Below are 25,062 nucleotides of genomic sequence, written 5' to 3'. Positions count from 1 at the left end.
TTCACATTTACTTCATGGTTATGAGTAGGTGTTAGTGCCTTTAGTTGCTTTCCAGTTAAAAGCAAATGTGTGGTTTAAAACCAATTAATTTATTGAATATTTGACCGGGGAGCTGTACCCTATAAAATTCAGAGGAAGATTATCAATCTCATGATAATCGTTCCAACTGTTAGTTCTTTTTGTTTTTCATTCTGGGCATTGGGAGTTAATTTGCATATTCAGTTTTGAAGGACAAATCTGTTCACTAACAGATGATTACTTAATCTTAATAAAAACAATAAATACAATCTATATGAAAAAAATGATCATATGAATAAAGATAGAATATATATAAAATAGATGACTAGCTAAGAAGACAAATCTAGCTTGAAACAAAATCACATCATTTTTACGTCGAAAGGTGTATTAATACTCACATAATGGATTGATAGATATGCAAAGTTAAAAACCCCATGCAATTAAAATTGACAGCCGTCATATTGTATGACACCTGTCATAATTACAATTAGTTTTACTATTACTTAAATAAAACAATTTAAATAACTTTAAATAACCTAAAGTAAAATAAATGCATGAAAAATCATATTGTATGACACCCGTCATAATTACAATTAGTTTTATTATTACTTGAATAAAAATAATTTAAATAATTTTAAATAACTTAAATTAAAATAAATGCATGAAAAACTAAAAAATATATTTTATTTATTTTCTCCTCTCAACTACCACTCACTTTGAGTTTGACTATTAATCAATTCTATTTATCTCCATTATACTAATAGTTAACTTCGTCAAAATAATATTATAATAATAATATAAAGATATGATAATATAATAATAATAATTAGTCTTCATAGATTTTTTTGCTTTGGTGAAGAGTTTAATAGAAATATAAAAAAATATTAAACTATAGTAATATCTTAATAATAATAAATATTGATTACAATGTCATAATATAATAATAAATTAATATTAATTATAATATAATGATATAATTATTTTTTAAGTGGAATAATAAACAAATATGATATCTTTGGACATACTTTACCTATATTTTTCTAAAGATAGGTATACTAGTTAAATATATAATTGAATAAAATAAAATTACTATCATTTATAATAAATATATAATTGAATTCAAACATATTTATAAGTCAATTCAAACATTCTCTTGGCCATTACAATTTCGTGATGGACTTAAGTTATGCAAGAAGATAACATTATCGACCATGCTCCGTCCACTCTGTCGTTTACATATGAAATCCCGTCTTCCATAGCTTGCGACACTTCCAGACAATAGTAGCACCCGAAAATTAAAAAACCCATTTGAATTCAGGGCTACGAATTTCCAATCAAAGGAGCTCACTTTTTTCAAAATACTTACAATGGCATTGCTTTCACCTGTAACATTTGATATCAGTTTCCTGCGTTTTAACGGAGGTTCCCCCGTCCAATGTGTTAAATTTCCTTCCATGCAAGCAAAATTCAGAACCCGGGCTCAACAGGAAGATCAATTTCCACCGCAAAATAATGATCAAATGTCTCCCGCTGTAAAGCGCGCCTTTGAGAAAGCACAATTGTATAAAAAGAAGAGGGAGGGGGCTCAGCAGTCTGCTCAAAATGACGCACCTCAATTGCCTTCCTCTCAAGGTATGTTTATCTATGTAACGGCACATTTTGCAGGTTTTTTCTGCTTCAATTGGAAAATTAACAAATTTTCCGGATTGTTTTCATGCACATTTGAAATGAAATGATTTTATTAATGACCATTTCGCCAAAATACTGTGTGGGACCGTAATGTAACACGTACACACTGATGAAAAGTTCCTATTTTAAGGAGAGCTAACAGATTTGAATTCAAACATATAGGATAGAAGATCATTGAGCACCTGGCGACTTTCTAGCTTAGAATTCTGAAAAACGGTACTGCTGACCAACGCTTTGCAATTATGAAAGTTTCGGAGTGATATTATCCGGGAAGACAACTAATGCTACGTTTTGTAACATATCGAGAACATTTCGCTCAGAGTAGTTCAAATCGATCAAACTATTTTGGACACCTGACATGCTCATTTACTAGACTTTCAAAGAACAGATATCCCCTTCAAAACAGAAATAGTTGCAGCTTGTTGTGCACAGGAGATATAGCAACTAAATCGACTTTGAGCCGAGCTTAGAGGTCGAATGCTAACCTATCCTCATTCGTACAAACACGTTCAAGCACCACCACATAGAAAATTTTCAGCTTGGATATCCACTAATAATTCAAATTGCTATCTTTTGTTCTAAAGATTAACAATTGTAAATATCTTTAATGCAGACAAGTATTACTTTGTAGAGCAACTATGATTTATCATAAAATTTCAACAATGGTTTGACACAATAATTTAAATTGATCAGTCATTTTGGAAAATAGCTGCATATAATTGACAAGTAGGTGGTATTTTCGCAGTATTCAAATTACGATGCTTTATGAAGATTCAACTTTATAGTTTTTGAGTCAAACTTATTGCCCCATATTTCATGAGATGTGTGTCACACAAACCCATCTCTCATGAGCAGGAGTGGTCCACTTAGCACTCATTGTATCTAGGTGATGCTCATAGGGGTGATGCATCAAGAATTCCTAGGAGTTTATCCATCCCAATACTATTTTGGTGCCAATGTGCTTAACCATGAACTTTTCCCTAATATCCATTTCTCATGAGCATGAATGGTCTAGTTAGATTCTAAGAAGTGCTAATACTTCACCCTTTTGAACATCATCTAGATGCAACTGCTTCAAGGTTTGAGGAAGTCTAAATAGTGGTTGTCGAGTAGTTGCACTAGGGTATGCACTCTAACCAAGCTTTCCATAAGGCCTTAAATTTGGCTAGGCAAAAAGACATTTGCAAAATACAAGTCGATTATGAAGGTATAAAGCTCCATCAATTTCTAGCACCTTCGATATGCCTTCATATGACACTTGCATTTTGCAAATGCCTTTTAACCTAGGCAAATGAAGGTCCTTATGAAGATCTTGGTTGGAGTACCTACCCTAGCACAACTACTCAAAAACTACTAACTAGGCTCCCTTTAACCTCAAAGTATCATTTATTTATTTTTTAAACAAGTGAAAGGTTATGAAATTTTCATGGGGAATAGACGTTTCTTGTGATCCACATCTACCAGTGATCACTAACTTCTTGTTATCAAGAACCGCGAAGAGTTAGGACATGTTTTGAACTACATTTTATCCCACCAATTCAATGATACCACTCTACAAGGACACTTGTATCTTCTTAGATTATATGGTTTCAAACTAACATTAAACCACCCAAGGCAAGTTCTTATACTTTAGTTCTTTGATTCCATACTAGGTCATTGGACTTGTCAAGTTGTGTTACATTTTTGTATGAAGTTTTTCTCTACTAAAGTCTTTACCCATGAACTCCACAACCTTCATTTAAGTCCTTTTGATTGGGTATATCTTGAGAGAATGCTTATCATAGATGGTCACTTAGATGCTTATAGCCAAATGCAAATAGATGGTCACTTAAATCGTTGTCTACGCTGAATCAGTTCTTGTTCCGACTTTTAGCCCTAATATGGCTTTTTATGTTAATTAGTTTTTAGAGATGTTGATTGCATCAATGCTTGTCTCAATCATAGCAGCAAAAATATATTTGGGAAAAAAATGGCAAACCAAAACTATAAACTTTTAAAAAAAATCAGGAAAAAATTGGATATTCAAAAAATTTAGAAAAATGCAAAAAATAAGATAGAACCTACTATTTTCTAAATTTGAAGGCCATTAATTGCTTAGAGATATGGAGAGCAAATAAAAATCAGAGTTTAGTCTATGAATTGTGGAATATAGATTTTTTTATTGATGTTCGCATCTTTGATTATATTGCATTGCACATTGCATATTGCATATTGCATGGTGCATAAATGAGTTGAACACATCCGAATGTTTAGAGTGGGGGGAAGGGGAGGGGCAGTGAATCAGCATATATTAAAACTTAACCAATTCAACCGCTCAATTATCATTCATTCCATTTACCACATGTGCAGGAGTAAAGAACCAAAAAACACAAAAGCAATCACACATGAATACCAAGATTTTACATGGAAAACCCAATGAGAGAAAAACCACAGTGAGAACTATCCCACTATATGAAAATTAGGTTACAATGTTTATGCTCAAGGCCAAGGAGCTCACTGCCCTTGATTTGGACTTGCAAGACTGAGGTGCACAACCTCAGGGCAAGATACAAAAGACTTGCGGACATTGAAGATCGCTTTTTTAGGGCAAGATACATTACATATGAAAGAGATACATCAATATGATTAAACTATAGGCAACCCCATCCGCTGATATGCTGATTACAGTTCATTGTTAAAACACATCTAAAACTGCCTTCATTATTGCTCTATTGTACTTGCGAACCTTTGCACAACTTCACATTCACTTTGCACAACACACACACCTCATCCATACATCTACAAAATGAATTCATCCATTTTATATCATTCCCAGCCAAAATAACATCAATTAGGTCAGCCTAATGAGATGTAACGTGTAGGATCAAAACAATCGGCCCAAAATAAATCTTCAAGGCAATGTGGAAGGCAATATGAAACATGTGAGGTATCACACCATGTTGACACACCTTCCAAATCATTCCAAAATAGCTCTTGTAATTCCGCATGCTACCGGACCAAAACATCATAGGTCGGCTCCAAATGATAAAATAGTTAATGTTGAGACATGGACCAGCTAGGACTCGAACCTAGGACTTTCCATATGCTGCTGGAGTGCTCTACCACTGAGCTACTGGCCCCTCTTGGACCAGTCCATCGTCGGTCCGGGTGTGGCTTATTTTCAACACCAACACCCCCCCTTAAGCCACACCTCTCATGTGCTTGGGGCTCCTAGCCTGGACTTGGCTCTGATACCATGTTGAGACATGGACCAGCTAGGACTCGAACCTAGGACCTTCCATATGCTGCTGGAGTGCTCTACCACTGAGCTACTGGCCCCTCTTGGACCAGTCCATCGTCGGTCCGGTTGTGGCTTATTTCCAACACCAACAGTTAAGGCACACCAACTCAACTTACAATGCAAACCACCAAAACACTTGCAAATGCTCAACATAACATCACCTAATATCAATAAGTCCAAATCATCGAGCTGCATCACCTAAATACCTAAAGGTAGAGGAATGCAACACATTCCTGTACACTGTCACTCTATCACTGTATAGACTACTCAGATCAATATAACACCCACTATAGGTCAATTGAGAATCTGAAAATTGGAATATATCATGCATTTACATCCACCAATATCATATTCCAACCACAAAAACTGATGAAACATATGCACCATAATGCATACCAAAATTTGATGAATTCTAACAGACTGTTCACTAGAATAGTCATATTGAACCAACACCAATTGCAGATCACTAAGGTCATCTCTAGAGCTCCGAAAAAGCTATATTACAACTTGATATACCATCTGAAGTGACTACAATCAATTTCCAACCATCCACATGACCACACAACTATTCCACTGTTACTGCACTACTTGTAATGTCCCCATTCCCTTGATTCGCCATCCAAGAGCTTAGATTCACTTGTTAGCCACCTCCGCAGGTGAATTCAGTGATTAGGAGGTGATGGAGAGTGCAAGAGGGGGTCGACACTCAGCCAATTCTGGCCTTAGTCACTCTATTTAGAGTGTACGTTATAATAAAGTATTATAAGTTACTTTTTTCTAAAAATAGAAAATGATTTATTAAAAAGGTAACTTTATAATATCATTTTACCTTGCACGCCTCCCTAGGCATATTATAACTTAAAATTATAAATGGCCCCTTGGATGATCACTTAACCCTCAAACCCAAGCGCTCGATTGAGGGAAAAAAAATGCTTTTGGAATCTTTTAATGATGCCTTTTGAGGATCGAATTAGGGCTTTGAGGCATAAAACGTGGAGATTATTCATTCTTGTTATTCATATTTTGGAGCTCTTAGCTAATTTTCAGATCTGCACGGCAAAAGTAGCTTTGGAGAAGTATTGGGGACGAAAACCTCCAGTATTGTGGTGTCAGGACGTAATCCCTCTCACCAAATTTGCAAATTGGACATATAGGAGACTACTTTTCAGGTCATAAAGGACCAAATTCAATAGTTTTAAGGGTCTAATCAGCAGCAGGTTGCATATACAGTGAATTGGAGAAGATTCGGTGGTCAACTACAACAAACATTCATCATATATGCCAGCTGTACCTTCCTCAGCATAGGCCGTACCATTCCCATTTGGTCTAGAATTTGGTAGAAATAAATAGAAGGGTTTCAAGGCTGCAAATTACATTGATTCTCATTGTTGGTAATAAAGAACAATATTGTAGCAGTTATTTTGGAGAAATAAGGTCATTTGTGATCAACATATTCAATAATACAGGGAAGTTCTTCATTCCTGGAAGGGTTTACCTGGCAAGAAATCAGAATTCCATCTGGGTTTTCTTAGTTCTTCTCCAATTGTTTTTGGTAATTCATTCTAGAGTCAATACAGTCATTTGGAGTTGATTCCACACTCAGCAAGCTATTACATCAACATATATTGAATTTTAGTCAAATAAGGAGGCTCAACCAGGCAAGCTCAGGACTCCTGGTATGCAAATTTGCACCTTGGGCAAAACAAATTGTCATTCTTTGTCAAATTGCATTGCTGTAATAAAAATCAGAGTTCTGATTTCCAATTTTTTAGAATTAGTTTAGTTTTCTATTTGCAATTGTTTCTATGGTGCATCATTCAAAAACCCTAAAAAACACCTAAAAATAATAAAACCATAAAAAACTGCATAAAAAAACTAAAATTCCAACAGCTAGTCAAAGAAATCAAATTCAGAAAAATATATCAGATTGTGCGAAATTCCAGTCGGCATCTTTTAGTGGTATCAGAGCATAGTCCTACCAGCTTATAAGGTTTATGCATTTGGGCAGAAGAGAGATATACAGGTTCTACACCCGTAGGAGAGCACAGGGCCATCTGGATTTTGATATGGGTGGCATTCCTGAGGGTAACAGGAGCCCTCCCAGGCAGGAAAGACAAAATCCTCCCAATCCTGATGAGATTATGAGGAACTTGGCTGACACACAGCTGAGAATTGTGCAGGCTTTAGACAGATTACATGATACATTGGACAAGATGGATTTGGGACACCATAGGGATAGGTGTAGAAGGCAAAGCAGATCAGTTTCAGCTGCAGGGAGTCGTGGCAGTAGTAGGACTCCATCTTCTTTGGGAAGTGCATCTATTTCACCACGGCGAGATAGAACTCATACTAGGACAGCTGACAGACCCATGCTTCCTCGGTTCACTCCTAGAGATGAAGCACCATTAGTTGATCCACAAAATGGAATAACTTTTCAAGATATAGTTATGGCCGCTAGTGATGAATGGGCTCGACTTTCGGCACACGTCAGGGATGCTTTCCCTTTGCACCAATATTGTATGCAGCACGAAGATTCTATGAGGGGACAGAATGATAGATGGCCCAGACAATAGTGGAACAATGATTTGAAGAAAGCCATAGACAAACTTATCTTATCCCCATTTGATGGCAGTGGTTCCATTAGTGCACGAGCATGGGTCCATAAGTTGGACATATACTTATCTTTGAAACCAATGGCTAAAGATAAAGCCATTCAATTTGCTGTCCTACACTTAGAGGGTGTTGCGTATGATTGGTGGCACCATGGATTAGTCACTTAGAACCATGCTCTTATTCACTCATACACAGAGTTCATAGAGAGACTGATTGCCAGGTTCGACAGGAAGGATGTGGAATTATATTAGGGTGAACTCACAATGCTGGTTCCCACTTTTTCGTACATCTTGATTTTTGCTGAAATCATACATTTTTTAGAAAATATAATTATTTAAGATCTAAGAGGTCCCATTTGAACTAATTAATTGAAGAGAGTTAGATCAAAGGCTCTTAGATCAAAATTTCTTCAATAGAACCTCTCTACTTCTAAATCATACTTGCAATGGAGTCTCCTTTGTATCTATCAAATGCCGATAAAAAATCAATCTTACATTAGCTTTTGGGGGGTCAAATGAATTCATTTAGAAGTTTTGTTTTTTTAGGTATTTAGCCTTTATTATAAGCTTTCCAAATAGTATAATTTTTAATATATTTTTATTTTATTTCTTATGAATGTAGGGTTTTCATGGAACATGAACTTCATTGTTCAATGCTTATGGAAAAATAGTAAACGTCACCCAAAAAATTCTGAAAAATATTTACGCACTAGGTATTGAAGTCCTTGTTCCAACAAAAAAAAATTGATTTTCGTTACATATACAACAAGTTATGTAATATCAAATGGACATATGTCAAAATTACAGTTAACTCGACTTCAAATCTTAATAAAATATGAAATATTGAAGATAATGTTACAAAACCAATTGCAAACACTAGATATGGATGTTACAAAACCAAATTCAAAAGAATCACATTTATATCTATTATAGAAAAAAAGTTATGCTATACAGAGTGAGTATCACTCTTTAAAAATGTTGTTTTTGGGAAAAAACTAGTTTTCGAGGGAGATAGAAAAATGGAAGAAAATTGATTCCAAAAATTATCAAAAAAATATTTTTAGAATCTACATACAAAATGACACAAATCACTAGTTCACATCATCTACAAATTCCTTATGGTTTAGAAGTAATAGGTGTCTGAATCTAAAGTTTTTTTGAAAATGAATATTGCAGTGTCAAAGTTGGCAGAAAAGTGTAACCCACTATTGTGGGTTCACCCTTTATAGGGACTTAGCTCTTCTGAAGCAGTTAGGACATGTGGAGTCTTACATTAATGAGTTTTAGCGTATAGCAGTTATGCTTTTCATCGAGGGTTTACATGAGAGACTCCATGGTTTAGTCAAGGCTTTAAAGCTTAAGAATCTACAAGAGGCCATACAGATTACATTGGATTTGGATACCTCACCTCCACCCTCCACTTTTCAGCAAAACAAAAACTTTTCCAGGAACTTCAAACCCTTCCAAAAGTCATCCACACAGCAAAAGGGAAACACATCTTCTCCTAAGATTGATCAGGATTGTAGGAATGAATTGAGAAGAAAGAAGTTGTGTTTTACTTGCAAGGAGCCCTGGGAACTGAGTCACAGATGCCTTGGCAAAGGCAAAGCCCATCTCAATGAGGTGAGCTCAGACGTGGAGGATGAGCACATACATGATACTGATGAGGAGGGGGTACATGATGAGCCGCCACAGATAGAGCTTGATCCTACGGATGCACTGGCTACGACCAGTGTTACTATGGCCACACTTTCGAACTATCCTAGGTTCCACGACTTCAAACTGAAGGGTATTGTACAGGGGAAGCGTGTAGTGTGTTTGGTGGATACTGGAGCAACCCATAATTTTATTGATCAGCACCTGGCAGAGAAACGTGGGTTACAGTTAGAGGAATTTTCAGGATTTGGAGTGAAGGTTGCAGATGGTGTAGTGTTGGGATGTACTAGGAGAATCCCTCAGCTCAGTATTCAGATGGGAGACTACACATTGGCAGATGATTTTTCTGTCCTACCATTAGAGGATTATGATGTAGCTCTTGGAATGCAGTGGTTATAGGGAATTGGCAGATATATCATAGACCACCGCAGGATGCAGTTGGAGTTCATTGCTGATGGTAAGAAAAGAGTGTTGAGGGCATTGTTAGATGGTGGTCCTAAGGAAGTATCATCTTGCAGGATGGAGACTATTATTAGACATAATGACATCCTTTGGGCTACTTAGTGCTTCATTACATCCAAAACACCTACTTCTCAGGACGAGAGATCATTTCACATTGACATTCAGAGGGTTTTGGATAAGCATGGGGTGGTTTTTGGTGACATTCCTCCTGGAGTACCTCTTGATAGAGGCTTTGAGCATGTGATTGAGCTGGAGGAGGGTGTGACGCCAGTTATGACTAATCCTTACCGCCACCCTAAGGTTTACAGAGATGAGATAGAGAAGACCATTAGAGAACTTCTGGACATGGGATTCATTAAACTGAGCTCTAGTCCTTTTGCTTCTTTAGTAGTTTTGGTGAAGAAGAAGGATGGGACCCTTCGCATGTGCATAGATTACCGTGCACTTAACAAGAAAACAATTCATTGATGAGCTACTGGATGAGTTACATGGTGCAATTTACTTCTTGAAGATTGATCTTCGATCGGGGTATCATCAAATTAAGGTGCGAGGGTCAGATATCCATAAAACAACATTCAGGTGCCACTATGGTCATTACGAGTTCCTCGTGATGCCTTTTGGCCTCACTAATGCCCTAGCTACATTTCAGTCTTGCATGAACCACATATGCAATAAGCATCTGCGTAAATTTGTTTTAGTATTCTTTGATGATATCTTAATTTACAACAAAACATGGGAGGAACATTTGAGACACTTAGATGAAGTATTGAGTATTATGGAATCACAATCTTTGTATGCTAAGATGTCCAAATGTGAATTTGGACTAACAGAGATTCTATACTTGGGTCATTTGATTGGTGTAGATGGAGTCAAAGTACATCAGGAAAAGATCCAAGCTATACTTGATTGGCCACCTCCCCGGAATATCTTAGAGTTACGTGGGTTCCTTGGGCTTTGTGCTTATTATAGAAGGTTTGTTAGAGGATATTCTCAGCTTGCAGCACCACTGACAGACCTTACCAGAAAGGGGGCATTCCGTTGGACAGAGGAAGCACAAGGGGTATTTGATAAGCTTAAGCAGGTAATGAGTACTTGTCATGTGTTGGCACTTCCAGATTTCACCCAGCCTTTTGTGCTTGAGTGTGATGCTTCAGGTGAAGGTGTGGGAGCGATTCTCATGCAAAATCATCGTCCCATTGCATATGAGAGTAGGGAATGAATGAAAATGAAAAATTATACTCTACATATGACAAAGAAATGTTGGCTATCATGCATGCATTAACAAAATTCAGACAATACTTGGTTGGAGGGAAATTCGTTGTTAGAATTGATCATAACAGTCTTAAATACTTTCTAGAGCAAAAGGAACTCAATGAGAGGCAGCAAAAGTGGGTCAATAACATCCAAGCATATGATTTTGACATAGAATATGTCAAGGGAAAAAGGAATATTGCTGCTGATGCATTATCTAGAAAGCTCTCCATTGCTGCTCTATGTTCATTGAGTGAGATTTCAGCTGATTGGAAATTTCAACTCTTGGTAGAATATTCCAAAGATAAGCATGCATGTGAAATCATGGATGGGATCATTCAGGATGATAGATACACGGTTATGGATGATGTGATTTACTATAAGGGGATAATTTATTTGGTTCCGGAATCTAAATTGAAAAATCAGATCTTACATGCTTATCATGACACACCTGTAGCAGGACATCAGGGGTTTGGCAAGACCTACAAACATATTAGAGAGAGTTTCTCTTGGAAGGGCCTCAAAGTTGATGTTTTGCAGCATGTAAGGGAGTGTATGACTTGCCAACAAAATAAAACTGAAAATACATACTCCGTCGGTTTGCTGCAACCATTACCCATTCCAGAACAAAAAATGGATGGGAATCTCCATGGACTTCATCACAGGACTTTCGAGGGTGCAAGGGAAGGACTGTATGTATGTTGTTGTAGACAGATTGACAAAATATGCACATTTTTTTGCCATAGCAGCAAATTATTCAGCTTCACAGGTAGTTGATTTATTTTTCAGAGAGGTGTTTCGTTTACATGGACTCCCTAAAACCATTGTCAATGACCAGGACAATAGGTCCACGAGTTTTTTTTGGCAAGAGTTGTTTCGGCTCACTGGTATATATTTGACTCCCAGCACTAGCTACCATCCCCAAACATATGGACAAACATAAGTGGTTAATAAATGGATTAAGGGGTACTTGCACAATTATGTTTCAGGATAGCAACTTGCTTGGGTGCAATGGTTGCACTTGGGAGAGTTTTGCTACAACACTACACATATTTTGTCTATTGATATGTCTCCCTTTCATGCCTTGTATGGTTATGATGCAATGTCATTTGTGGATTTGGCATTAGGTGATAGTAGAGCACCTTTGGCACAAGATTGGCTCCAGAAGAATCAGGATATCCTTAAGTCTCTTAAGGATAATATTCAGAGAGCTCATAATCAACAAAAGACATATGCTGATCTCCACAGGACTGAGAGATCATTTGAGGTTGGTGATATGGTGTTCTTGCGTCTCCAACCTTACCGACAGAGTATCTTGAAGAAGAATGGAGTGGAAAAGCTTAAGCCCCGCTATTATGGACCATACCATGTGCTGAGGAGGATTGGGGAAGTTGCCTATTTAGTTGCCGCCTAGCAACAAGATTCATAATGTCTTCCACGTATCCTACCTTAAGAAGGCCATTGGATAGAGTGTAATGACTTCACGTAAGTTGCCTCCCTTGGATGAGGAAGGGAAACTGACTATTGAACCAGCAGAGATACTTGACAGACGTGAGAGGCGGTTGAGGAATAGAGTAATCCGGGAGTACTTAATTCGTTGGAGAGATTTACCCATTGAGGATGCTACATGGGAAGGTAAAGAGATCTTACAACATCCTGCCTTATGTTTGCTTGAGCGCAAGCAATCCTGGGAAGGGAGGACTGTAATGTCTCCATTCCCTTGATTCACCATCCAGGAGCTTAGATTCACCTGTTAGCCACCTCCACAAGTGAATTCAATGATTAGGAGGTGATGGAGAGTGCAAGAGGGGGTCAACACTTTGCCAATTTTGGCCTTAGTCACTCTATTTAGAGTGTACTTTATAATAAATATTATAAGTTACTTTTTTCTAAAAATAGAAATGATTTATTAAAAAGGTAACTTTATAATATCATTTTACCTTGCATGCCTCCCTAGGTATATTATAACTTAAAATTATAAAAAGCTCCTTGGATGATCACTTAACCCTCAAACCCAAGTGCTCAATTGAGGGAAAGATGCTTTTGGAATCTTTTAATGATACCTTTTGAGGATCGAATTAGGGCTTGGAGGCATAAAGTCACATTTGGCGTGGAGATTATTCATTCTTATTATTCATATTTTGGAGCTCTCAGCTAATTTTCAGATCTGCACGACAAAAGAAGCTTTGGAGAAGTATTGGGGACGAAAACCTCCAGTATTGTGGTGTTAGGACGTAATCCCTCTCACCAAATTTGTAAATTGGACATACACGAGACTACTTTTCAGGTCATTAAGGACCAAATTCAGTAGTTTTAAGGGTCTAATCAGCAGCAGGTTGCATATACAGTGAATTGGAGAAGGTTCGGTGGTCAACTACAACAAAACATTCATCATATATGCCATTTGTACCTTCCTCAGCATAGGCTATAGCATAGGCTATACCATTCCCATTTGGTCTGGAAGTTGGTAGAAATAAATACAAGTGTTTTAGGGCTGCAAATTACATTGATTCTCATTGTTGGTAATAAAGAACAATATTGTAGCAGTTATTTTGGAGAAATAAGGTCATTTGTGATCAGCATATTCAATAATACAGGGAAATTCTTCATTCTTGGAAGGGTTTACCTGGGAAGAAATCGGAATTCCATTTGGGTCTGCTTAGTTCTTCTCCAATTGTTTTTGCCATTTGGTAATTCATTCTAGAGTCAATAAAGTCATTTGGAGCTGATTCCACACTCAACAAGCTATTACATCAACATATATTGAATTTCAGTTAAATAAGGAGGCTCAACCAGGAAAGCTCAGGACTCCTGGTATGCGAATTTGCACCTTGAGCAAAATAAATTGTCATTCTTTGTCAAATTGCATTGCTGTAATAAAAATCAGAGTTCTGATTTCCACTATTCAGAATTAGTTTAGTTTTCTATTTGCAATTGTTTCTATGGTGCATCATTAAAAAACCCTCAAAAACACCTAAAAAGCATAAAACCATAAAAAACCGCATCAAAAAACCAAAATTTCAACTGCTGGTCAAAGAAATTAAATTCAGAAAAATATCAACTCCACAATTGGGGATTTTTATACAATATCAAATCCCAAGGGCATATCAAATGAGTCTCCTCAACCTCCTTTTATATTTAAAAATCACTTTTTAAATAATAATCCTTTTGTTTCATAAAAGTGACTTTATGTTCCAATTAAATAATGAATATGAGTTCTCTTTTAAGTTTTTCTTTTTCGACAACTTAACATATTTCTATTTCATTATAAAATTATTTTCTGCACATCCAATCAAAGTTATGGAAAATATTAGAATGGACTGAAAATGAATTCCAACCATGCTAAAATATTCTTAAGCACTCAAAAAATCAAACCTTATAAAATTGGTGCTTTCCATAAATAGCAAGTTTCTCCAAGAAGTGTGGAGAGTCCTAGAGAGTCGAAAGTTGAAAGTTGAAACTATACCTGAAAAGTACCATGGAACTTGCTTTAGATTCTTCAATTCACCGCCATTATTGGAATTCTGTCCCAAAACGTCTGGTACTCTCCAAGAGAGTTGGAGTTCTCAAAGATAATTAGAAAGGCCACAAAAAGAGGATTATAGGAAATGCTTGACTTGATTGTAGATAAGATGCTAGTCACTTGTTTTCCTTGAGATTTTGAAGTACTTCTGTGGGAAAGTTTGTCTTGTAGTCCCTAGAAAGAACCAATTGTTGGTACCCCCTCCAAAAATTTGTTACCAATCGAGTTTATAGTTAATGAAACATGTCACTCTTGTCATGTCCACCAAGTTTTTGTCCTATCAGTGTGTCAAGTTGTCAAGTGACTATAGATGGATCATGATTGGCAAACAAAGATGAATCAAGTTTTTAAAGGTTGATATTTCCATCATGAAATTGAATGAAGAAGGCTAGAATCTGATGACAAGGTTGGGAAATGACTAATGAATCTTCTAGTACTCCATTTGGATGGCATGAGTCTAAAATGGTGAAGATGGGAAGACAGCATGCCATGTTTGGAGTATCTTAAAATGGTTATGGGAAATTGCAACTTTCGAGTGGTAAGGCCAGTCTAAAATGGTGATCAAGGTGGTAGAGAGAGAAGTAAACTGTGACAAAGAGGGCAGTTGCATTTTATTGTTGGAAAGGCCAATCTAAATTTTTTCCCAAAGTGGCAAATGTCTAATGAAATTGCATTAGCTTCAAGAAAGAATATGACAAGTGAAAGTCATTCAATGTCATTAAATTTCCACAATCCATGAGATTACTGCTGTTTTTTTCTTTTGGATTTGATTGTGTAAGTTTTTTGAGCATCAACATTTCAGATCACACTTCTAGATTTTTCAGCTTCTTAAGCTCTCTAACATCTAGATGATGGATCAGGGAGTGTGATCTGAAACATTGATGTTCAAAAAACTTACACAATCAAATCCAGAAGAAAAAAACAGTAGTAAGTGAAAGACATGATTTTGAAGTGGCTTTTCCATGAGAAAACTATGAGAATAAAGTGGTGAATGGGTGGAGAAAATGTGACAAGTGTGTTTAGAGAAAAGAATTACTTTTTACGTGGGGAAGCCATAGTAAAAGCGTGACAAAGATATGAAATTTATGAAACTGTGACCAACTTCAAGAAAAACATACAAGTAAAAATTACAATTTTCAGTTGGCTTTGCTATTAGAACATCGTGTCAAGGAAGTGCCATATGGTTTAAGTGAGAATGCAGCAGCAAGGGGTTTTTTAAGTCGTAAAATCTCACTTTGGAGTGGCATAAAACTCTTCCTCAAAGAAAAAATGTAAGACTTAGCGCCATTTGGAGTGGTGTTGCCCCCCAAAAGTTCATACGATTGCACTTTCCAGCTAGCATTGCCATCCTACAATCACATTTTCTAGCTGGAATTTCCATGACAAAATTGCTCCAAGCATAGGAAAATTCAAATTCAAGTCTTGAGCATAATCTCATGGTTAAAATTTTAGTGTTTAGTAGAAATCCATCCAATATTTAAAACAACTCTATTTTTAGAAATTTTTATTTTAGCAGTTATGCTTTTTCAAGGAATGGTGAGAGGAGCTTAAAAAACCTTCATGACTCTTTCCTTCATTATAAAATAAAATCCTTGATTTTAGGTCTTGTTGTGTATTATAATCATTAATACGCATGGGAATTTATCATCTGGTCTCATATGATTTGAACTTTGTTTCTTTAATTCAATTAAATAGTTTTGTTTATGAAACCTATTGTGCTATTTTGATCTTTACTATTTAGTGAATTCATTTGTTTTTCTTTTTTTGTAAGGTTTCATATTCTTATTTTGAATTCTTTACTTTATGGAATGATTTGCCTCAATTTTCTCTCAAACTTCAGGTGACACAGTGTCTGACACATTTGATCAGTCAAAGGCATATGGATGGAAGCAAGGTGAAAAGAGTCGCACAAAGGAAGACAATGCAGCAGACAAGGAGAGTGAAACGGATAATGCTAAGGAAGATAATATAGTGGAGGTGGAAATAATCACCAGAGATGGTGTTATCAAAAGGAAATATACACCAACTAGCCAGGCTTCTTCCAATATGAAAGATTACAGAAGGAAGGGAATTTCCAGCATAGATTTTGTTGGATTGGATTTTGCTGACAAGAAGTCAAAACGAGAGCTGCCTGCTGGTCTGAAAGCTGTTCCTCAATCTCCTCCTTCTGGGTCAATGCCTGAAGCTGAACTTATTGTAGGAGATGTTTCAAAATTTGGAGTTACAACACCAGAAAAAGATAATGAAATATCTGATTTATACAAGCCCAAGGTTTCCACTTGGGGAGTCTTTCCAAGGCCCAAAAACATATCGAAAGCGGTATTAAATCTAGTACTTGCCCTCATGCAGTTTTTTTGGCTCTAGTATCTCAACTGGTCTTTTCTTTAGAAATATAAACTGGAGCTATTTTACAAGAATGCAAATATAGAAGTGTCCATGATCTTTTCATTTCAGTGATACCATTTTCGTGAAGCTTTGTTCTATAAGGATACCATTCAACAATGCATGTTCTGTTTTGTATGAACAGATAATTACATTGTAATTGTAATCTATTGACCATACCAATGATCCTTATAACTATATCAAATACATAAGAAACTGTTAAGTAATCAGATTAATCAATTTATCATATGAAAGACTACCATTTTCTCTTCGTTTTTGTATTATATGTCGGTGCTTTTAGACTAAGTTGCTGGTTTGGGTTCAGTTACAGGTTTGTCTTTAGGTATGGGTATGGTGGTTTTATATAATATATATAGGATGGCCATACCCAACTATACTCAATCTAGGTAAAAATAATGACTAACCACCAGTCATAAATATATATGAAATATTAAAAATATAAAAAATTGCCATAATTTGTCTAAAGCAAGCAATGGAACACCTTGATATAAAAGTAATCACAAAACACCCGAGGATGAGTAGAGATTCAACAAAATAGAGGATAGGGGATATTAGAGATGTGAAGGTAAGAGTCACATTAAGGGTTCCAGTGACTAAGAGTGTTAAGGATGGGAACACAGCAATACATATGGGATTGCCGATTTGCATATAAAATAATGGTGGTGACAAAGTTCAATTTTTTGAGGTTCTTGGTGAAGGAAATAGAAATGACAAGATCCATGGGAAAAAGTTAATGGACTTCAAGTATAGTTATTTTGCATTCTAGTTATGATAACAAAGTTTGTCTTACCAACATTGAAGGCCAACAAACATGGAAGTTTGAAACTTGTGATTCAAATGGTCATAAATATGGCAAGAAGGCTGAACCAATTATTGGAGTGAGAGAAAGCATATAAGGCTCTTTTAATTGAAATGTGTGAATATAGGATCAAGTCCAATATGGTCAAGGACTACTTTGCTGTTCTCTTCTTTCAGGTGGGCCAGCATTGTGTCCACTCAATGGTGAATTGGCAGGGGGGGTGCAACAAGTTCAATCAAACTTTTTTATTTGATGAATGAGAAAGATATTATGTCATTTTTCTATTTGGGTGAAGAGGTGGTAACAAGTTGTGACATTATGTGATTGCCAATCACAAAAGGAAATCTTGTATACTTGAAGGCCTCATGGAATTGGAAGAGAGATTGGCAAAATAAAAATGGAGGATCAATTAACAAATGAGACCTTGAAGAAACTAGAGAAGAAATTTAATGAAGAATGGTTAATGTACTTGAGGAAAGAAAGAGCAAGAATGACAGTAGTTGTGTCGACCATCATGTGGATGTAGTGTTTGCACAAGGAGATTGAACGAAGGTGATGAGGATGGAAACTATTCTCAAGTTAAGTGGTGGCGCAATTACCACTCGTATTTTCTTGTTCAATATTCCTTGGGTCAATTTTGCATTACTTGTACTATTGAAGTAGGAGATATAAGAATGGGAGATTTGGGAACATAGGAATTATCTCTAGCCGAATAGGAGTTGGAGCTAGGAGAGTGACTGTTCCTATTTGAAAAATTAGAGAATTGCTTATGTTGATGAGTAGAGAAGACATTATCTCCTTTTATGTAATTAGTTTCAACCATATTAGCAAAACTATTTTGTGGAAAAAATTGGCAAGCCAAAAGTATAAACTTTCTTCAAAAAATAAAAAAAAAACCAAGAAAGAATCAAATCATCAAAAAACATGGAAAAACACAAAAAAAGAAAAATCTACTGTTTTTTAAATTAAAGGAATTTTAATAGCATAGAGATATAGAGAAAAAATAAAAAGGGGCTTAGGTTCTAAGTGGCAGCCCCTAGCATGTTCGAGGGGCAATACCCCTCACAGGAGTTTGGGGGTAGTGCGCATAATTGGTTGAGGGGCAATGGCCAAATTAAGCTTTTGAGACCATATAAACCTTCATGGTGTATGCTATTTTTCATAATTTTATTTCTTTTAACTGAGTTCCAAGACTCCTCCAAACTATTTATAAAATGCTTTGCTTTCACACTTTTAAGATTTGATTTTTGCTATGGTCCATAACATTTTGGGGAAGGGGATGAGAGGTGGCAGTTTGAGGGCCAGTTTTTGTGGATGGCATGGGGACGACGATATATAAATTTTTCAATATATATATATATATATATACATAAAGAGAGAGAGATATGCCAATAATTGATAACAACGATATCAATATGTGAATAAATCATGACAGCAGTAGTATAGCAGCAGTATAAACTTCAATAAAATAGTATAACAGCAGTATAAAAATAGTATAACAGAAGTATAAACAGAATTAAATTAATCATGAGATTCATGAGAACAATATTAAAGCATTTTGTTATTCAAATTTTGAAAGTGAAGTTAAACTCGAAGCCTCAAACTTCAAAATACAACAATCTAGCCTCATCTAGGCTATCAATATCAAAAGAACTACTTTTGTTACAGTCACTCTTTGCCTGAAGCGGAACATCCAATGGAAGCCTGATCATTCTTGGTTGCATCTCCTCCTCGTCTATCTGCTTCACATCTTGAAGATCAACATCACAATGTGTTGCTTGAGTTTGTTGATACTTAGTATTCTGTTGATCTTGAAGTCTCAAGGCACTATGAATTGCAACCAGTTTTTCAGATGGTTTCGAGGTAAGCCAGTTCCTCTTGATTGAGTCGGTGAAGCCAAAGGTGGACCAATTCCTTTTTGCAACAGAGAAACTAGCAATTTGTGAGAGTAAACGAATAGCAAGTTGTTCCAACTTTGGTGTGTCCTTCCCATGAAATTTCCATCATCTGACGGGGTTTCTTTACGCAATAGTGGTCCTATTCATCCTAGACTTTGGTTTTCTAAATGTAGGACTCTGAAGATTGGGAAACTGAATCCACTGCTCTCAAAGTATAGTTGCCTCCTAAGTGCTATACGTATTACGAAGGGCTATCATAGGCCCCACCATTGCCTCATCATCCTTAGAAGGAATCATTTAGCCATTTCTAGGTGCATACCACTTTAGATTAAGAGCAAAGGAAGCCATATGAAGAGGGGTGTTCATTGTGTTTGTTGGTTGAAAATTTTGTACACTTGGGGAAATATACAAAATTGTGGTTTCAACCACAGCGTGTGAGTAAAACTCTCCTAATTAAGGGAAGGCTCCCCCTATCTAACTATAACTTTGAAAATAAAATAGGATGGGACAACAATCTTTTTTCTTCTTTCAAGAAAGACAATATCCTTTTCTCTTCACAGAACCGGATAACCAAATAGAGGAAGGAGAGATTCCATCTACTCAGGGGATTGAAGTACATGAACCCACCCAACAGAGCCGCTATGAATTGCTGCTCCATAATGCTACCAAAGATGATTCCACTGTTGAAGGAGAGCAAAAGATGAATGATACCCGCGGGCCAGAAAAGACTGAAGAACAACCATCACACGAAGGCACCAGACAATTGTTCAGTGAAGTGGGAGAAAACTTGGCTGCAAGCAAGGAATTTGACACCTCTACCCCTCTTGTAACGGAACAGCTGCAAATTTGTGATGAGACGGCTGAAAACATCAAAGAGCAGAGTGCAAATTTGACCATAGCATTAACCTAGATTGTACCTCAAGAATGGTTAATTGCCCGAGCCTAGCGCAAGGCCGCCACCAAGCCACCCATCGATTTGGAGGACATCTTCTCACGCATAGACCAAGCTAAAGCCAAGGGGAAGAAAAAGCCCAAGGCATATTCTAGAATAACTGAGGATGAACAAAGGAACCGTACTCTTCACATCGCCACCCCGCCTGTAGACAAGCCAGCAGATCAGATTACACTGGCAGATTATAGCATCACGACTGTCCCCATTGGACGAGCCACTAAGGAACAGGAAAAGGAAGAATTCAGGGATTCAGTGTAGAACATACTCAGGCAACTTGAAGAAATAACAGCTGAAAAGAACATGTATCAAGCTCGTGCTGAGCAGGCCGAGGGGTACATTGATCAACTCCTGAGACCATTACACAATGCTTCCGAATCCCACATTCCCCCGACAATATTGGCACAAAGAACCACGATGGAATTTGAAGGAGTACGAGATACTGCAAGGGCCGTCAGGGAATGGATACAAGGCATCAAAGGGAGGGGAGAACGAATCCTTGAAGAAGTAAAAGAAATGGCCCACCATCGAGAGACCACCCTGGTCAGGCTACTAGAGGTAAAAAGGGAATCCCTCAGAATGCATGAAGTGGCTGCCACAACTCTTCCCCTCGTAAGAGCTCTCTTTTGGACCCAAGCACAAATCCCTACACTCTCCGACACCCTGCACCCCCATGATATCGACATTTTCAAAGAGTGGTACTGGACTATCACCATGAAGAATGACACAAGAGAAATCATTGATAAAGAACACGATGCATGCGAGGCAATTCTGAAAGGCATGCAAGAACTCGGCAAGATGATCCTCCGATCAATGGTCTCGGGATGGCGAAATGACCTGTCCGATGATGTAATACAGCCGGACTGGGAGGAAAGACTGGGGACAGATAGAATCACCTATTCAGCTAGGGACCTGAGTTTTGCTGGTCAATTCCATTCAAACATGTTGTGCTTCGAGTGTAATCGTTCCAGCTGGAAAGACGGTTTGCAGCACGTAGACCAATACCTTGAAGGCATGCAGTATAGAATTCGTCATCCTCCTATGCCTCCATTCAGTTTGCTATTCCAAGTGTGCCTCAGGTATGTTCGTAAAGAACGTGCAGCAGGTCGGGACCTTTGGCAAGAATATTTGCATCACGAGGATGAATTCCTGGAAAAAGGATGTGAAGCTGGAAAAGAGAAAGTGCTTTCCTAAAAGTGCTTTTTCCTTTTGAATTTTGAAAAGTGCACTTTTTGGCCAAAGGGTCATATTTGACTTCCAAGTCAACTATAAGTGTAAACTTTAATGTGTGTGCACCCTTTTGATTTATTTTGGATAAGTTTTAATTACCTTTTTGGATAGTTATTGCTCCCTTTGGGGTAGTTGCTGATATTTACCATCCATTTATGGGTATGGGTACTCTTTTGTAAAGGATGAATCTAGGCCACTTGTTTAGATTAGATCTTGGCCATTCATCCATTTTTGAGGCCTATTTAAGGGGACTGGTTTTCCCTCATTTTGGAAGAAGTTCATGGATTGTTGCTGAAGCTTTGGCGAAATTTACTAGATTTAATGCAAAGTTAAGGCTGTTTCAAGTTTCCTTGTGAGTGCATGGTCTCCTTCTTCATTAATTTAGAATTTTCAGTTATGTTTCTTTCATTTCTCTATAGTATTTTCTAGATAAACATCTGATATGATCCTCGCTGTTCATACCATTAGGGAATGGCTGATTGTCTTTTCTTTTGTATGGTTAATTTGAACCTTTCATATGCTTAGTTCGGTTATTGAATGCTCACTGAATAAATGTTAAAATTCTGATGTTGTATTTAGTAGCATGAAAACTCAATTTTCCCTTGAAGATCGCACTAGATTGATGCAAGTATTGTGCTTAAATAGCTGGTAATGCTTAGTCTAGTTATTTGGAGGTGTCTGTCTGTTTTCTGAATATGCTATCCTAGTTAAATAATTTAGACTTTCTGTACCTCTCTTTCCCTATCCCTTTTTCCTTTTTTTTATCAAGAAGAATCCGCAGTCCTGCTGAAACAGTATCATGCTACTGAAACCATTCGATAAACGAGACTGTTGAAGTTTTAGGGAACTCATCCAACAATTGCCTATTTTATCGTAAGTCCCCTTGTGTTTCCAGTATGAACACATCAAACCACTGAGTAATCCCACAGTCAAGACCTGACAATCGAAACCTTGAGGTCCTCCCCTTTGATCAAACGTGAGAAACAACATTAGGGATTTCCTTATCTCAAGAGAGGATAGGGTACTCAACGAGTACATTCTATTCTGCGTTGGCCGGATGAAGTCGGAAGTTCAGCGATTTTAGACACGTCAACAGTCCCCTAACCATATCCACTTAGCCTACGGGAACCCTAGAATAGGCTAATGGAAAACTCATGCTGAGCTAGGAGCAAGGAGACATGACAAACATCAATTGTTCGTATAGTTTGGCACAATGCATGAAGTTGTATAACTATTGGCATATACATTCACAATACCTTGCACAAGATCCTAGGTATAATCAAGAGTGCAAACAATAAGTTTCCTTTTTTATTTCTAACTGAAGAAAGAATTGCAGATTTAAAGCTGGCTGAGCAGGAAAATCAACTTCACAAAGGAGTCAATAATTTCTTTGTTGTGGAGCTTTTGGGTTTTTCTAATGCTGTTATGGTTGCAAAACTTAAACCCAACAAGTGGCAGGGACATCTTCTTTGAAAGTCCAAATGTGTGGATAACTGCTCTGGATAAAGTAAGTTGATATGTGTTTTTTGTTGTTGGTTTGGAATTTTAATTGTCTTTGAGTGGGATAATGTAGTTAGCATGACTAGAATTTATTATACTTTGTTAGTTCTTGTGTAGCCAAGTATTTTTGTGAGTTCACTGTGGTTTTGGTTAGTTTTGTTAATAAATAGTTGTAAGTGGTTACCAATGGTCATGGTCTAACTGACAACCACTGGGTCCCCTAAATAGAACTATTGGAGAGAATGTGTCTGATTCATGGGTGTTCCACCCCAATCTGTATTCATTGTAATTAAACACTACCCTCAATAAAACGTTTACTGTGTTATTCTTATACAGTAATCTGGTAAATACTATCGTTTTTTTTATATTGTAGCAATTGGTAGTGTAACTAGATGGTAGTAAAAAACTATTTGATATTATATCCAAGTGTCAATTGTTTGTTGCTTCATGATTTCATTTTTGTATAATTGTATACATTAAACACTAGGGATTATCTGATACTTATGACAGTTCTAACCATGCAGTATGGTGGTGGAAAGGTGATTCGTCCTGGGGGTGTACTTGAAAGTAAAGAAGAGAAGGAAGCTCGTGAAGCTCGAACAAAGAAACTTACTGATGCTTATAAGGAGAAGATGGGTGAAAATGTAGATCCAAAGGTCAAGGCAAAGTGTGAAAAGGTAAAGGGAGAAAATGCCATAATTTGACAAGAAGATTGTCTAGATGGTCAACTATTACTTATTTTGTTTGGTAAATTTATGCACTTAATTCCCCAAGAATGATTGTTGTTAGTGTCTACTTCCATTTTACCCTTTATTATAGACCTCCAAAAACTTTAGATAGGAAGTTTGGTATGGTTGAGAAATTTTCATGAGGTTGAAATTTCAACAAGCATGGTATTATGGATGCCTATGCTGTTGTGGTTGATTGTCATGCCACATGGATTCAATAGTTAACATTTATTATTTAAATATTTGTTCAAAAAATACTAATATTTACATTTTAAGCAGTATGATGCATCTTAAGTATTACCCACCATGTAAGAAGTTTAACTATGGATCTTTCGTATTACTCACATGAGAAGTTTATTTTCATTGTGTTGCTATTCATGCTTTCACACAACATTACGAAAATTAAGGATATAAGACCCAACTCTTAGCAATAAATTCATTTCCATAATGGGAAAATAATGAGCTCAAGGTTACATGCTGATGTAAATTGAAGCAATGAGCTTTCTGCTAAAGAAATAGTAAAAGGAGTCTGTCACCAGTTATCCAAAGCTTGTTGTAGTACAAGAAATCTCTGAACTATTCTAAACAATAGTAATACAAACTATGAGAGAACAACATCATAGTCGTATTCAAGCCAATAGAACATAATCATCACTGAGACACAAGATGTCTAAAACTAGGATCGTCTTCATTATGAGCATTTGTGAAGTCTGGTATAACTGAAATACTTGGGAAATGTAATTCATGAAGAATCAGAGGGAACTTACTCAACAAGTAAAACATAATGTACATATTCTGGTTGGCCACAATAGGTGTATGGCAGCAAGTGGCCGTACAACTTTTAGACAACCACCAATAATAAATGAAAAGTAACATTAACATACATACATTACTTGGCCAGTAATTACTCCAGTGAACATAATACCATATTGTTGTTTTATTTTCTTATAATATTATTGAAGATATCTGATCTCTTGTCTAGATGTATTCTGCCTCTAAAATTAGTCTACATCCTTGCCAAAAATGCTCAAGAAATAGGATGATCAGATCTGTTAATTGGCATG

At 36.7% G+C, this 25,062-nt stretch overlaps 1 protein-coding gene across 1 annotated transcript; it reads left to right on the top strand.

Moving 5' to 3' along the window:
- Window positions 1–1,172: 1,172 nt before the first annotated feature.
- Window positions 1,173–23,989, top strand: LOC131060988 (uncharacterized). Its single transcript, XM_057994523.2, has 3 exons — window positions 1,173–1,650; window positions 16,332–16,810; window positions 23,795–23,989. Exons 1-3 carry the CDS (start codon window positions 1,386–1,388, stop codon window positions 23,972–23,974), a joined length of 924 nt encoding a protein of 307 aa, XP_057850506.1. The 5' UTR covers window positions 1,173–1,385; the 3' UTR covers window positions 23,975–23,989.
- Window positions 23,990–25,062: the final 1,073 nt, after the last annotated feature.

This window comes from Cryptomeria japonica, chromosome 11 (assembly GCF_030272615.1).
Source record: "Cryptomeria japonica chromosome 11, Sugi_1.0, whole genome shotgun sequence".
In the NCBI taxonomy this organism is placed as follows: Eukaryota; Viridiplantae; Streptophyta; class Pinopsida; order Cupressales; family Cupressaceae; genus Cryptomeria; species Cryptomeria japonica.
Note: the sequence above shows the minus strand (reverse complement) of the source record. Positions and strands in the feature narration are given on the sequence as shown.

What these genes read in the sequence shown, in the direction of transcription:
- LOC131060988 (XM_057994523.2), top strand. Translation starts at nt 1,386, where the DNA reads ATGGCATTGCTTTCACCTGTAACATTTGATATCAGTTTCCTGCGTTTT. An exon ending in TCAATTGCCTTCCTCTCAAG is followed by an intron (nt 1,651 to 16,331) that starts GTATGTTTATCT and finishes CTCAAACTTCAG; the next exon opens with GTGACACAGTGTCTGACACA. An exon ending in CCAAAAACATATCGAAAGCG is followed by an intron (nt 16,811 to 23,794) that starts GTATTAAATCTA and finishes CTAACCATGCAG; the next exon opens with TATGGTGGTGGAAAGGTGAT.